General features: G+C 40.2%; 1 protein-coding gene across 1 annotated transcript in view; it reads right to left on the bottom strand.

Moving 5' to 3' along the window:
- Positions 1 to 13,629, bottom strand: part of parp8 (poly (ADP-ribose) polymerase family, member 8) — a 370,191-nt gene extending 356,562 nt beyond the window's left edge. The window contains exons 1-2 of the mRNA XM_072252492.1: positions 13,227 to 13,629; positions 12,684 to 12,738 (exon numbers count right to left, since the gene is read on the bottom strand). Of these exons, the coding sequence (XP_072108593.1) occupies positions 12,684 to 12,738; positions 13,227 to 13,317 (146 nt within the window). The 5' untranslated portion in view covers positions 13,318 to 13,629. The remainder of the gene's footprint in view (positions 1 to 12,683; positions 12,739 to 13,226) is intronic.
- Between the last annotated feature and the right edge of the window lie 3,718 nt (positions 13,630 to 17,347).

The following is a 17,347-nucleotide window of genomic DNA, read 5'->3' as shown; positions in this document are numbered from 1 at the left end:
TAAAGAGGCATTGTCATTTCCCTCCATAAATGCTGGCTGACTGGCTCCAGCATTTTGTGTGTATTTTTTATGATTTCAAGCATCGACAAAATCTCCTGTTCCAGATCCTCTATTGTCTCAGCATGATCAGCTTATAACACGTTCCTGTGCTTTATGACCAATAAAATACTTCTGAAATGTGTGTATTGTTGAACTGCTCAGAAGGAAGTAGCCAATATTCACACAGCAAGCTGCCACAAAGAGCAATGTGCTTGTTTTAAAAAATATAAATTTGGCGCTAAAAATTGTCAACAATAAATCTCCTGCTCTCTTTTACAGTGACATAATAGAACATACAAATAAAAGGGTACTGCACAGGAACAAACCCTTCAGCCTATGATGTTATGCCAGGCTAATTAAATTAGTAATCAAATGCCTAACTAAGCTAATTCCTTCTGCCTACACAACGTCCATATCCTTCTACTTCCTGCACCTTCATGTGCCTAAGAGCCTCATATTTGCTTCACTACTCCTGGTAGCCCACTTCAGGCAGCCACCACTCTCAATGTAAAAAAACAAACTTGTGGCACACATCTCCTTTGAACTGTCCCTTAGATGCATGCCCTCTTATATAAGACATCCCAACTCTGTGTGGGGGCGTGGTGGAAGGATACTGGCTGTCTACTCTAACTATGTCTCTCATAATTTCTAAATCTCTTATCAGATCTTCCTTCAGCTTCCACCGCCCCAGTTTATCCAACCTCTCCTTAGAGATCATGCCCTCTAATCCAGGTGGCCCTCTGGTAAAATTCTTCTGCACCCTCTCCAGAGCCTCCAAGTCCCTTCTATAATGAGAGGACCGGAACTGAATGAAATACTCCAGATGCCGACTAGATAGAGTTTTATAAAGCTGCAACATAACTTTCTAACTCTTGAACTCAGTTTTTCAAATAATTAAGGTAAGCATGTCATATGCCTTATTTACCTCCTGATCAACCTGCAGAACCAATTTCAGGGAACTATGGATATGGACACCCAACACTGTCAGGAGTTTTGGCATTAAGAGAGTAATGTCCCATTACATATTGATCTCACAAACTGCAACACTTCATATTTGGCTGGGCTAAACTTCATCTGCCATTTCTCTGCCTTTATCTCCAACTGATCCCTATCCTGCTGTATCCTTCTAAGTTATTCACAACACTGCGAACTTCTGTATCATCTGCAAACTTGCTAACCAATGACCTACATTTCAAGTTCAAGTTCGTCACTCAACCATACATGAACACCCATGAACGCAGCCAAACAAAATAGCATTACTCTGGGACCAAGGTGGAAAATACAGTGCCAACAGTCACACACAGCACAGGGCACATATAGGGTAACAAGCATATATAAGAGATCAGTAAAATACAGTCACACGATAAAAAAGTATAATCCAAGACCCTGAGTCCATGAATGTTACAGGAGTCTGCAGTCGAACACATTACAGCTTGTCTTCTGCTGAGCAACTACTGGAGAGCAGCACAGATTCCAGCTTGGACGTCGCGCCACACTGCTTCCAACGCCTCTTTCTTGGGCGGCTGAAAACAGGCAACACCATCGCTTGAGGCCTAGAACTTGCTACAACCAAGGCAAAACAGCTCCCTTAATGTTCATGATGTTCAAGACTGCAGAAATCTCATCTCTTGCCTCTCTCAATAACCTGGGGGTACATACCATCACAGCCTGGGGACATCCACCATAATCTTCTTTCAGAGACCCAACAATGTCTCCTTCTTTATCTCAAAATGCCCTTTAGCATATTAACATACTCTACACTCATCTCCCTATCCTCCACAACCTTTTCCTCTGTAAATATTAAGTACTCATTTAGAACCTCACTCACGTCCTTTGCCTCCAAGCACCTGTTCTTTCCTTTATCCGTGAGTGATCTGACCAATAGAATGCCTTAGGATTCTCTTTAATTCTACTCATCAAATACTTTTCATGGGCCCTGCTTGTTTTTCTTAATCCCTTTCTTGAATTCTTGTGTGACATTGTTTTTTAATAATCCTCAAGGGCTCTGTTTTAGCTGCCTAAACCTTTGATATGCTTCCTTTTTCTTCTTGATTAAATTCACCACTTGTCTTGACACCCAAGGTTTCCTTATCTTGCCATCTTGCCTTTCCTTATTCCTGGAACATACATGTCCTGTACTCCATGCAATTTGCCTCAAAACACCCTCCACATGTCAGATATGGACATGCCCAAAACCAGCTGCTCCCAATTAACTCTCCCCAGTTTCTGTCTAATAATCTATTAATTCGCCCAGCTCCAATTTAATACTCTCCTGCATACTTATCATACTTAATTTTATCTATGGCTATCTTAAAACTTAAAGCATTGTGATCAGTGGTTCCTAACTGTTCCCCTCTGAAAAGTTAGTCATCTGGCTATTATCTAATACCAGGTTACTATGGCCTCTCTTCTTGTTGGACTATCTACATACAGATTTAAGAAGCTCTCTTGGATGGACCCAGCTTCTGCCCCATCTAAGCATTTTGCACCAAAAAGCAACCAGTCTATGTTAGGCAACTTAAAGTCACCCACGACAACAACACTGTTGTTTTTACACCTTTCCTTAATCCGCCTGCATGTCTGTTCTCAAAGTCCCGATAGCTACTGAGCACCTCATGTATAGTCTCTCCAGAGTGACTGCACCTTTATTACTTTTAAGTTTTATCCACGTAGACCCAGTGGATGAGCCTGCCATTATGTCCCCTCTGAGAGCAGCTGTAATATTTTCCCTGATTCCCCCCCCCCCGCCTCCTCTATCTTTTCTACAAGCATTGAAACCCAGGAATATTAAGTATTACTTCCTGTCCCCCTCTCTACTAAGTCTATTATGGCCACACCATTATAGTTCCACATTATAGACGATTCATGCTCTAAATTCATTACCTTTACCCATAATAAGCCCAGAATTCAATACACACACTTCAACCTGTCTATCACATTGTTTTTATTACCTTATCTGTACTGGTCATGACATTTACCTTCCACTCAATCCCTCCACTTTCTGACCTAATCCTTGTGTTCCAACCCCCTCCGGCAAACCCACTTGAGTAGCAACAGTGAACCAAGCAGCACTAACATCATGGGAATAGGAGTGAAAGAGGAAGAGACTTTCTAACTTTTTGAGTCTGCTTTGCCAATTATTAAGATCATAGCTGTTGTTCTATTCATTACATTGGCTGTTCTTCCTTATAATTCTATTTACATAGAATGCAATAGATTAAAATTAAAATTTGAAAAACATTAGGATAGATAAGACTTTGGAGCCAGATGGAAGATAGCCCAAATTACTACGAGATGCAAGGGAAGACAGTGCTGTGCCTTTGGTAATGATTATTTCTGCATTTGCACTGGCCACAAGAGTAGTACCAGATGACTGCAGGGTGGCAAATATTATTCTTTTGTTTAAGAAAGGGAGTAGGGATAACCCTGGGAATTATAGACCAATGAGTTTTATTTCCGCACTGGCCAAATTATTGGAGAAGTTACTTATGGACAGTATTTATGAACATTTGGAGAAGCATAGTCTGATTAGGGCTAGTCTGAGGGGCAGGTCATGCCTCACAAGCCTGACTGAATTCCTTGAGGATATGACAAAGCACATTGATGAAGGTAGAGCTGTGCATGTGGTATTTAAGGATTTTAGTAAGGCATTTAATAAGGCCTAAGGTACCCTCACTCAGAAAGACAGGAGGCATGGGATCCAGGAAAACTTGTCTGTGTGGATACAGAATTGGCTTGACCATAGAAGGCAGAGGGTGTTTCTCGATGGAGTGTATTCTGCCTGGAGGTTGGTGACCAGTGGTGTTCCACAGGGATCTGTTCTAGGACTGCTACTCTTTGTGATGTTTATAAATAACTTGGATGAGGAAGTGGAAGGGTGGGTTAGTAAGTTTACAGATGACACAATGGTTGATGGAGTTGTGGATAGTTTTGAGGATTGTTGCAAGTTGCAGCAGGACATTGACAGAATGCAGAGCTGGGCTGAGAATTGGCCGATGGAGTTCAAACTTGAAAAATGCGAAGCTCAAATTTGAAGGCCGAATACAGGGTTAATGGCAGAATTCTTGGCAGTGTGGAGGAACAGAGGTATCTGGAATCCATGTCCATTGATCCCTTCAATCCATTGTAATTGAAACCATTTCAAACAAAAGTCATTATCTTACTCATTCTCATCAACATCGCTAACTTGTGCAGAGCTGTCAATAGAATTCCATTACTGAGTAAGTTCAGCTGAACCACACTCCAACAACAACTGTTCTGATTTCCAAATACTGCACTGAGTAATTTCCTAAATTACTCTTACTATCTCTTCTTTCAGTTAGTCCTGACGAAGGGTCTCGGCCCGAAACGTCGACTGTACCTCTTGCTATAGATGCTGCCTGGCCTGCTGCATTCACCAGCGATTTTTATGTGTGTTGCTTGAAATTCCAGCATCTGCAGATTTCCTCGTTTTTGAATTTCCTAAATTATTCCATTATTGTGATCTGAGCAGCCCTCTACAGAAATATTTCAATTGCTGTACATTTTCTGTAGAAATACAAAATCAAATGACAAAAATACACTTAAATTAGTTAAAAGAATTTGAAGAAAGTAGGATGGGGAGTGAGACAAATAAGAGGGAACTGCTGTATATTTGTAAATGCCAACTTGAGCCAGATGGACCAAGAGGCATTTTACAGTGAGGTCATTTTAATCTACGATATTCAATGTGAATATTTCTATTCCTGAACACATTCCTCACAACCCACAAAAGCTTTCTTATTTGTATTTAATATAACTGAAAGCATTCTATTTCCATCAACTAAAATATCACTTGATACAAAAGGTAACTGAGTGTCTTTATCTCTTTCACAAAAAGACATGGAAAGGACATGGATTTTTGATGTCACTTTTCAACTCCTGTTCTCAGTTTTTTCTTTAACTTGCACAATTTTTCTTCTTTTGCATATTGGGTATTTGTCTGTTTTTGTTTAGGTATAGTTCTTTTTTCATAAATTCTATTGTATTTCTTTATTTTTCAGTACATTCCTGGAAGAAAATGAATCTGAAGGTAATATATGGCAACATATACATACTTTGTTAATAAATTTAACTTTGGATTTGAGGAGTAAATTTACTCTAATTTAATCTTGGTTGACATCGACACCAAGTATTGATCTCAACCAAGTCAGACACAGGATAAATGTTTTAAAACCTAACCTCTTTTCTCATTTTTCCAGTTCTACTGAAGGATCTCCACCCAGAAACATCAATTCCGGTTCTCTTTCCACACATATTTGCTGACCCATTGTGTGTTTCCAGAATTCTGTTTTAATTACATAAATCTTTTCTGACTCTCTCCAAAAGAATACCTCAAAACCAGTATGTTATCCATAAAGATTTTCTGTACTCTTCACTTACATCCATAGCATTTAGCCTATGAATATCTTTATGATTCAAAACCATGCACATAGAATGCAAATTATTTTATCCGTCCATCATATAAACAGTAATAATAGTGAACTTAAAAGTTTTTAAAAAGTCCAATCCATAAAGTATTACAGGATATGAGACCAAAAACATTCTGTAAATTATTGTGCAAAATATGATCTCACATTAGGTTCAAGTTACATAAAGAAACCATTAAACCCTTTGAGTCTGTTCTATGTAATTAGACTGTAGATATGTATTTTAATTCACTTTGCCTCCGTTGATCACTTGATATTGATACATGATAAAAACTCATTCTCAGTTTTCATTCTGCCCACTGTTAATAATCTTTACTATCCAGCATCAATTGTGCAGAAGAACCTTGATAGCCCAACACAAAATTTATAAATTTGTCCATTTGTCCTGGAATCAGGTTCCTTTCAGTAGACCCATCAAATTAATCTTACAATTCAAACGATGCCCATAGAATTCAACATTTTAATTTGATAAAATTAAGGAATAATGCAGGTCATGGGAGGTGTAGGAGCATTTACAAGTCTGCTTTGAATCAGTGGACTAGACCATATTCCGGAATGCATCTTTGGATGTGAATGAATATGCCACATCCATCATCGACTTCATCAAGATCTGTGTGGATGAGAGTGTGCCTTTGAGAACGTAGTGAATCTTCCCAAACCAGAAGACCTGGATCAACCAGGAGATTTTCAATCTGCTGAGGGTTATATCTGTTGTGTTCAAGGCTGGCAATCCAGAATCTCTTACAAGAATTTCAGGTATGACCTATAGAAGCCCATTGTGAGAGGGAAAATGCAAATTCCACATGAAGTTAGAGACACAATTGGATGCACAGCAACTGTGGCAGGATTTGTGAGCTGCTTCAATGACTATTGTCCAATGGCACTCACATCTAGAGCAACAAGGTGGCTAGAGAAGTTGATCCTGGCTAGAATTAACTATTGCCTGAGCAAGAACTTGCATCAGCTGCAACTTCCCCAACAGTGCAACCATTCTACAGCAGACATAGTCTCATTGGCTTTCCACTCTGCTTTGGAGGAATAGTTTCCTCCCCATTCCAAAGATGTAAGGGTTAGGATTAGACAGTTGTGGACATGACACGCTGGTGCCAGAAGCACGATGACACTTGCAGACTGGCCCAGCACCTACTCAGACTGTCACTGGCACAAACAGTGCATTTCACTGTACGCTTCAATGTTTTGATGTACATGTAATAAATAAAGCTCATCTAATTTAATCATCCCCTCAGTATTAATTAAGAAGCTTCAAAACATCCCTCTGCAATTGGATCCTTGACTTCCACATCAGAAGACCACAGTCAGTATGCATTAGAAATATATCTCCTCGCATACAAACACAGGCATACTTCAAGGATGCATACTTAGCCCATTGCTCTACTCTCTCTACACATATAACTGTGCGCCTAGGCACAGCTGAAATGCCATCCATAAATTTGCCAATAACACAACTGTTGCTGGCTGAACTTCAGATGACAACGAAAAGTCACTCAAGAGTGAGATAGATTTGTCTGAGTGGTGTTGCAACAACAACCTCACACTGAACATCAGCAAGACCAAGGAATTGAGTGTGGAGTGAGAAGAGGAAGCCAGAGATCACACACCAGTTCTCATTGAAGGGTTAGCAGTGGAAAGGGTAAGAAGCTTCAAGCTTCTGAGTGTCACCGTCTCAGGCAATCTATCCTGGGCCCAACACATTGATGCGATTATGAAGGCATGACAGTGGTTTTACTTCATTAAGAGTTTGAGAAGATTTGGTACGTCACCAAAGACTCTTATAAATCTCTACAGATGTACAGTGGAGAGTATTCAGACAAGTTGTATCAAAACCTGGTATGGAGCCTCCATTGCACAGGATCAAAATAAGTTACAGAAGATTGTAGACTCCGCCAGCTCCATCATGGGAACAACCCTACCCATCAGTGAGAACATCTTCAAGAGTCAAGGCCTCAAGAAGGCAGCACCATCATTAACGGCCCCCATATGGGACACGGGACACGGACATGCCCTCTCCTTGTTACTACCACCAAGGAGAAGGCACAGGAGCCTGAAGATAGACACTTTATGTTTTAGGAACACTTCCTTCCCTTTTGCCAACAGATTACTCAGCTGTCCACGAAAACTATCTCACTAATTCACTTTTTGCATTATTTACCTTTGCAGCTGATAATAATTTTTTACGTCTTGCAGTGTACTGCTGCCACAAGTCAACAAATTTCATGACACATGTTGGTGATATTAAACCTGATCCTGAATCTGTTGCATCTTTACCAACATCCCCTAAATAGCCAAATATGCTTTCTTGTAGGCCTTCTTTCATCAAGAAATAGCCTTTCTTGATGCCCTAAACTAAATGCAGTGTTCCTAATGGGTTTGTATAACAGAAATATTGCTTTCTCCTGTTGGTATTCCACCTCTCCTAGTCTTTGCACATGGGTACTCACCTTTATGGGATTTTTCGGGGAAGAGTAGCACCTCTGGTGAAAGGGCTTGTCATGTTCATTCCGGGGCAGCTCATTCAAGTTTGGTCCCCACTAGACATTTAGCTCTCTCCTGTGGCTCCACGTAGCCGTTGGCATGCGACAGTGGCTGTATCCTAGTACACTGCTTTGACAGGAGGGCGAAACCAGGTGACGGTACCTAGCAGTCTCATACCCTGGTGGGATAGGGACATGCCTCTATTAGCCCACAACATCAGCTCTGGCAGACTGGGCGGATGAGATCTACAGTGAGATCCAACAGCTAGGAAGACGGTACTGCAACACTCCGTGGAGAGCGAAGGGTGTGACAAGGCACAGAGGATGTCATGGTCATCCACTGCAACCAAGGAAGACCCCAGTTTGTGATACTTGTTCATACCACTGGACCTGGACTTCTACGGTTGAGAGAGTGGAACTGTCCCAGTGCACTGTCTTTTCTGTTCTCTCCTGCACAGGTTTCTTGCCATTGTCAGACAGAATGGACAACCACCACTACTCATCTATATTGTAATGTACATAGAGACATAATCATTTTCTACTAGGGAGCTTATTCTTTCTCTATTAAAATTTCACAATACAAGGTAAATAAATCCACCTTCCACAGTTTTGTCTTTTCACTGCTTTTATAATTTTCCTTTGTAATTTTCTGCTTCCATAAGGGTCAAACACTGGAAGAGGCCTCAGAGAAGACTACATTTTGTCTTTTAATACATTAAATAAATCATCTTAAATCTATTCTTTATCCACTTGGCACATCACTATTTATAACTTGCTATTTATAAGGTGAGTCAGATGCTTTTGGATCAAAGCAAAAGATGTCATCAAATAAGAGTGATTTGCACCACCAGCTAAAAAATAGTGCACACATTCAGAATTTGTCTTTTATCTTAAGGATTCTTAAGTAAAATACCTGCAATACAAGTGGATTTTCGATACGGAGTATAAATTGATAGAGATCCTAACCAAGTCTGTCAGATTGGCCTTCCAATATATGCTTTCCATATAATTCTGCAATCAACAACGTATAAAGTTGCCAGTTTATTCAGCATAGCATCAAACAACAGCAAGGATCTTGGCTGAAGAAAACTACTAAGATGCCAGTGGCTTTCCAGTTCTCTACATTGGATATCTGTTTATTAAGGTTACTTAATAAAGTAAAAAGATTTCGTATGATGACAGTGGTATTCCTGTCAGAGGGAGGGTAATCATTGGGAAATCATCCTGTCATAGACACATCATATCTATACAGCTGGAAGTGACAGCTTCATTTTCTGTGCATCATTTGCCTACAATTATCCTCCAGTCACTTTATTTTCCCAAAGAACATGCTCAGATTGTATTGGGTGAAATTGTATTTCTACTCTTCTCTTTAAGTAGGCTTATTTTCTTTGTAAGTTGCTTCTGCGGCACAATTGATTGGTCTAGGCTCAGTTACATACAGCATAGTGTCCCAGACTCTTTGGCTGACACTGTATCATCAACACACGCATTGCAAAATACTCATCTTGTATAAATACCATTTTTATTCTCTGCTCAATGTGAAGCCTAAAGTTGAACTTGCCCCTCATAACCATTGGGATTGTCCATTATAAAACTAAATAAATGCAGTTGCAGTGCAAATTCACCCAACTTAGTGAAAGTTTTATGATATTCTTTAAGAAATAACATGTATTTTCTAGCACTTTTCATGTCCCAGTGTGCTTTACAGCAAATAAAATACAGTTATATTGTGGTTACTCTTATGGTAAATGGAGATACAGCAATAAAATTCACTGACATTAAATATCCACAAATAGCAAGGAGATTAGTGTTTGGATATTAGATTCAACAATGCTGGTGGAAAGAAAATTATTGATTGGGCAGAGAAAGAACATTACTGCACTTTTTTTGAAATAGAATCATATAAACTTTTATATCCACCTGGGAGGCAGTAAGAGCTTAAATCATCACCTCATTGCTATGTTTGATAATGCAGCACTCCTCGGAATTGTAGTGACATGCCATTTTAGATTATGTGACCAATTCTCTACAGAGGGCCTTAAACCTACAACTTTCTATTGGAAGAATTAAAAGTTCTACTGAGGAAAAACTAATAATTTGGTTTACAATTAACTGCATGCAATGCAGCCAGTGATCTTCAGCACATAACCATAACATAAAAAATCCGGCACAAAAGGTGGTCATTCAGCCCTACAAGTCTGCACCAGTCTTAACAACCTACACAAGTCACTTCCCATTCCAAAAAACGAGTCCTGTCTCCAGGCTATATTTTTATTGTTTCATTAAGCAGTGATTAATTTATTTTCAAAAGTATCTATTTTGCTCAACAATTGCTGGTGTAACAAGTTCCATATTATAATTACACTGAAACAAGATATTCCTATTGGCTTACTGGCAGCTATTTTGACTAATGGATCCGGATTCTTTTTCAAGTGGAAACATTTTCTCCCCTCCAATTTTTCCATCCCATTCATAACTTCAAAGAACTTTATTGGCTCAATTTTAAGTACTATTTTTTCCAAAAACAAATACCAAAACCTGTACCATTCCCCTTTTCAATTCTAGAACCATCCTTGGTAATCATTTTGAATTTCCATAGTCCACCTGTGACTAGATGGTGGACAACACTCTGGCATGGCCTTACCAAGATCTCATAAAATTTTATCTTAACTTCCTTATTTTTCAATAATATATCCTTTGCCCCTAGAAATAATTCCCAGGGCTATGTTAGCCTTTGTTTTAATTGCTTCTGTGACCTGTGATACTGCTTTTATCAACTCAGTTATAATTAAAATTTTAATCAGTAGTAAGTATGGAGAATACAAAGTCTTGGATTGTGAATTGTTCTTATTTGGTAGTGGAAATTCATAATGTAATTAACTTCAAAAACAAATATATCACATAGAATATCTGTACCCAAACACAAGCTTATCAATAAGAGTCCATATGATTTCTGTGAAAGCACATTATTATTGATTTGCTTGATCCAGTCACTCTGATAATATCTAGGGAACAGTTTTGAAGTACTTTCCGTAAAGACCTTTGGAGAGCATTTTAAAAAAGGTTATGTTGGAAAGCAAAAAGATAGAGGCATGGAGGCAGGAAATGGGGTTTATGTAATGTTTGTCTTTATCTAAGGCAACTGGAAAAAAAACTAGATATGCTATAACTGCACAAAGTTTTAATACTGACTGAAGTATACTGTTGAGTTTTGGATGGTGAAATTCAAGAAAGACATACCCCAGCTTTAGTGTTAAACTTACTTGAATATTGTCATAACTGAAAATTTACATTCAAACTAAGACCATACTTAAATTGACCACACTGTAATGGTAACCCAGGCAAGGTATTTAAAATAATGAAGGTGTTTAATGAAGGAATGCAACTCAGAAACCGGTTCTTCCAGTGAGGGAATCCCACTAATTAGAAGTAGATAACTTAACAGCAAAACTGGGAAGTAATATTTGGGGGAAAGGGATGTGAACTCTGGAAGTTCCCTCCTAAAAAGGCATTTGATGAACTGAAACTCACAGAAAGGAGATCAATGATTTTTTTTTAGGTAGGCATTCCAGTCTAACTCCGTGACTGAATATATTGGGGGGTCGACTTCATAAGCACCCGGATAGCCTTAATGGTCTTTTTAAAGAAAACGCAACAGTCTGAAAGGGTTTTGCGCTGTTTGCTTCATTCTTGTTTCGTCTTTACTGTGTACTCTTTTTAAAGCTGCTCTGAGGATTATAACTGCAATGAAAATTCTTATGGCTAAAGCGATTTCAGTGCTTAAGCCTGGTGTTTCAAAGCCTATTTCAACTTCGAACTAAGCTAGCTTCCTTTTCTTCGCGGTTGCACTTTCATTCGAACTACAGATAAAAACGGTGGTCACCTCTTAGGCCATCCTTTTAAATATAAAGAAATCCCTTAAAATAACAGCACAGACTTCCTAACTCCTAAAGAAACGAGTCCCCTGAGCGAATTCCCTCTCATCTGCAGGTACAGTATAGGTTTCTGCATCCACCACTCGAAGGTGGACATGCTGGATCATCACAAATGGCCTTCTGTGTGCATAATATCTAGAAGTGAAATGCCGCGCTGTAGCAGAGGGCATTTCGCAGCTGGTTAAAACTGCGCAACTAGTAAACCCAAGTCTTCCCGTTCTCTCAAAAATCTAAAGCCGTCGATTTTGTTTTCATATATATTGTAAACGTTGAGAGGGCGGGGAATCGGGCACAATTATCACAACTAGTTTCTCCCTGATTCAGGAACTACCCCGTTAGTCATGGCATATGGTATTGCATTTATATACCCTTCAGATAAATCGCGGGCTCTGAACACACGTAAGAGAAAATCTGCAGATGCTGGAACACACACATATTGCTTATTCAACACCCTAGATATAACGTTATAAATATATAATGATAGATATTGCAACGTCTTTTAGAACAAGGTATTGTTGGACAGAAACTTTTTTTGTTTTTCATTTTTGTATTTAAATTCAATACTGGCTCTGCAAATTAGAACACCTATTAGACAATATAATCACCCTTTTATTGTTCATTGTTCTTCAACTTGACCGAAAGAGAAGCCCGGGGATGCGGAAGTTCTGAGCAAGTTTTGGAACTACTTTTACAACAACAGACACGGAAGTTTTGTTTTTGATAGGTTAGGGGTCAAAATGGATGGGAAAGATAAAGCTCCACACTACCTTTTCGAGCCTCTTGTATATGTATAGGTGAATGTGGAATCGGAATATCTGAAATCTAGAATAAAACAGAAACAGTATCAAAATGAAGTGAACAAACGAAGAGGATTTTGTACTGACCTGCCTTGCGTGGATTAATGATATAATCTAGCTCTAGCGAAACAATAATATGCAGTTCAGAGTCTGTGAAGAGAGTACTTCATTGATCAGGCCATTTACAGTACAGTACGTTTTTTTATGCAACAAGTGTTACCATAGCGACAACAAAATTGTCGGTGCAAATGGACACCTCCATGGAAATGAACAGAAAATGCAGCTACAGTGGCTTTCATCTATCTGATCTATAATATTGTGATTGCTGCAAATCCATCTTAAATACAGTAATTTAATGCAATAACGATACAACAGAAGAAAAGACTTTACATTTCCAGTGTCATGTCAAAGAACCAAACGCTCACAGTCGGGATTTTAACACCGATAAAAAATAAAACACAACAACAAGCCATTTAGGAGCATTTGTTTTTTTTTATTAATAGCAAATCTTACCGGAAAACAGGCAGTCCTTGTCCGCCTTGCACCTCTGGAGTACGCTGTCTATGTCTGTCTGTATCCTCTCCTGCCTTGAACACATCCCCATGAAGTGTAAACAGAGAGAGAAATGTTTCTTTCCTTTTGTTGTCCCCTCTTTTCCAGAAAAATCAAACCCGCGAGCCGAGTCGCTTGCCAGCCCAAGGTCAGAGTCCCCAGTGTGGTACGGCTGGGAGGCAGTGCGGGGTTGCTGGGGCCGGGAGATGGATGGGCTCGATGCGGGGCTGCTGCTTCTTTCCAAGGGACGCTGCCGCAGCTGCTTTATCTCAGCTGGCCAGAGATGACAATAGCAATCCAGCTGCTCTTCCGACTAGGGATGTACTGTACTACGGGGCGCCGCAGCCTCCACATACACATACATACACACATACACACACCCCGCTCCACAAGGCTTCGCGATTTCGAAAGCTGACAAAACGCTTGCCCGCTGCTTCCTTTTTTTCCTCAAACCGATTTCTTCATCAATTATTCCTTCTGAATTTTTTTTCTTCAGGGGAGGGTAATATCCGACCCGTGAGCAGTCTCCCGATCTGGGCAAGTGAGCAAGCCACACGGTATTTTACCCAGTATTGGACCAACGTAGGAATTCAAAAGATGCCACACATCAGTTCATGAGGTGAATTGTGACAACGTCACCCGCTGAAGAAATCTGATGGCCACGCCGAATCTGACAAAACTCCGGACTGATAAATAGCACTTGCGGGGGTTGTGTATATATGTGTGAGAGAGGGTGGGGGGTACAGTAATGGTGCGGAGGGGGCTTGTGTGTAGGGGTTGTCTCATTCAATAAATGCGACGTGTTAATTTCACAAATTAGGTTCCCTGTCTATTGTTTATTCAGAAAGCGATTATTAAAATCATCAACACATCCGCACACAATCCACGCCTCCGTAAATGTGGCAGAATGCATTTTATTTCATCGCGGCGTTCTATAAAAGGCGCGATTTATCCTACAATCTCTAAATTTGTTGAAGTGATTTTTTTTCCCTCCGTTTCGTGACCTTTGGTGAATTTGACCGACAGCTTAAATATGGCAATATGCCTATTCAGTAATCGATGTTAACTAAAAGATGTTGTATAATATATGGAAGACCTGTTACGGCTCGAAGTCGGTGGAAAGACCTGTTAGGACTCGGGCCCTTGAGCCCTGGAGTAACAGAACGAGCGCCAGCGGGGTTCCTTGCTCTCACCGATGGGTGACATGAAGCTCTGAATAAAGGATTCACTTCAGGTGCCACAACAACACTCATTCAAAATCACATTCTGTTTCTGAAATCACGTGAGACGGTTTCCCTTTCCAGGGAATTGCCATTCTGAAACTGAATGCAAGACATGCAGTTTAATTCCCCTTCCAGCCATTCTTTTTTTTTTGCACCGTCTGAATTGAACGGAGTATTGTAAACATTAAATAATTCAATTTCACGGTGATATTTTTTCTGACCGTTCACAGCAAAATCATTGGAGTCAGATTAAAGTGAAAGGAGCCAATCCCCGCCCTCTCCCCTCAAATCCGTTCACTCTTTATTGTTGCTTCTCCCCTTTTTCGAAGCAGCTTGTGAAATAAATTGAATAAGCGATAACATCCTGCAATATCCGCCTGTTGTCTTCAAGTAGATTTCGACCAACCTTGTAATCGGGGTAATGTATAAAGCTATTTATACGAATCCATTTACGAATACGTACAGCTTCCTTCCTTTCCTATCTTGAATTCTAAATTACTGTTGACAGTTTATCAACTTTACCACAGCTTTAATTCAAAGTGGAGACAGATAGCTAATAACAGAAGGATAAGTGGCTTTTAATAATTCAGAATCTGCATTGACTGGGTAACAGTAGTGTGCAACAAACAGATAATAAAACAGAGGATCCATAGTAGTAAATGGTGGAACATCCTCTTTATTTAATGAATTTAAACTTTATTGTACTCCATCCATCTATGCTCAGTTTCCAATGCACCTGAGTCAGCTGCCTTGAGCATGTGCTGGGGAACTGAGTGTAGCAAATGGCATATTTATTCAAATAGAAAGTAAGAGACTTGAAATTCTTCCACATTGACGGTCTATTGAGACTGTCAATATGTGACCAATAGATAGGCAGGGCAAAATGTAACTGGCTATTGATTGGGAGTCAGTCTAGGACAAGGGTCCCCAACCTTTATAATGCCCTGGACCCTACCTGAGGGGTTTGTGAATCACAAGTTGGGGAACCCTGCTCTAGAATGAGAAACACTGACATTGATGCATCCATGGAGATGCTGTTCATTTGTAAGTATCATTTTAAAGCCAAGACCCCTGATCATCCACGACAATATTGTTAGATCTTTCTCTTTAAGAGAATGAGATATGAGGGCTTTGTGGGGCTGAAGAAAGATGTGTCTTTGCCTACAAGTAATCCAAGATAGATACGAGTGTAAAGCTGAGGTCATGCTTGAGATCTATCAACAGTATCATCAACTCTGCATTGAGAATGTTGGAATACCTCGATGCAGGTGGCTAACAAAACCTTAAAGGGTGCTCAAATTGGCCTGCATGCAAGGGATGTTTAGATACAGATTTGTGTTGACTGGCAGTAACATTTCACACAATCAATATTGTGCTGTAGTATATTTTCATTTATGGTTGCAGTAGCTGCTACTGATATTTCGGACAGGGGCTTGACCCTGTCCATTCCCATATTAGCTCATGTTCAAAATGAGAAGAGCAACTTCACCACAAAAGTCATTCTTCTTTTAGCTAGAGTTCCAGAGTCTAAACAAAGGCAAAAGCATTGATTGAAAAACCATTCAGGGCCCCAGACAGTCCTTCCAGGTAAGGCAACACTTCACCTGTGAGTTTGTTGGGGTCATCTACTGTATCCAGTGCTCCCGATGTAGCCTCCTGTATATCGATGAAACCCAACGTAGATTGGGGGACCACTTCGCTGAGTACCTATGCTCCAACTGCCAGAAAAAGTGGAATCTTCCAGCAGCCACCTGTTTTAATTACGCTTTCCATTCCCATTCCAACATGCCAGTCCATGGCTGCGGCTACTGTCACGATGAGGCCACACTCAGGCTGGAGGAGCAACACCTTATATTCCATCTGGCTAGCCTCCAAACTGATGGCATGAACATTGATTTCCCAAACTTTCTGTAATGCCCACCCACCCACCCTCCACTCTACCATTCCCCATTCCCTTTTCCCCTCTCTCACCTTATCTCCTTACCCACCCATCACCTCACTCTGGTGCTGCTCTCCCTTTCCTTCCAGGGCTTTCTGTCCTCTCCTATCAGATTCCCCCTTCTCCAGCCCTGTATCCCTTTCACCAATCAACATCCCAGCACTTTACTTCACCAATGCCAACCCCCCCAGTTTCATCTATCAACTATGGTTCTTTCTCCCCTTTCCCCACCTTCTAACTCTGACTCATCTTTTTTTCCTCCAGTCCTAATGAAGGGTCATCACCCAAAACGCCAGCTATACTTTTTTTTTCCATAGATACTGCCTGGCCTGCTGAGTTCCTCCAGCATTTTGTGTGTATTGCAAAGGCAAAACCATTCCTCCCAATGAAATGCAAGCGAGGTCACTTTAAAAGTTGCAATCCACCTGGACTTGGCAACTGAAAATATAGCAGTGTTTCACTGAAGGCATTTAAACTTGGGCACACAAAAAAAATGAAAAACCTCCTGAAGCAGTGATTCCCCCTAGCGGGTGGTTATGTGAGATAAGGGGGCATTAGGGGAAATAGAAGTTGTCAGGGGGTATTCAAGATTCCTGAGAGGTGGGAGGCAGTAAGCAGCACCCTAACTTGAGATCTGACCGACTATTTGCCATTGTCAACATCTGATAGACATTCCCAGTTTGTGTTAATTTTTTTATTTTAATTGAGCCCCATTAATGATGGCTAAATATGCACAGCGTGATTTCTATGAGTCTGAAGGCAGTGAAGTCTGCTAAGAAACAGAAACTACAGAAAGTGCGTCAATGCAATGTTATATACATAGAGTATGGTTTTACTCCGTTCATGTCAGACCAGTGATGCCCCATGTGTCTTATTTGTAATACTGTACTGTCTAATGAAGCCGTTAAGCAATGAAACCA

This window comes from Mobula birostris, chromosome 3, assembly GCF_030028105.1.
Source record: "Mobula birostris isolate sMobBir1 chromosome 3, sMobBir1.hap1, whole genome shotgun sequence".
Lineage (NCBI taxonomy): Eukaryota > Metazoa > Chordata > Chondrichthyes > Myliobatiformes > Myliobatidae > Mobula > Mobula birostris.
Note: the sequence above shows the minus strand (reverse complement) of the source record. Positions and strands in the feature narration are given on the sequence as shown.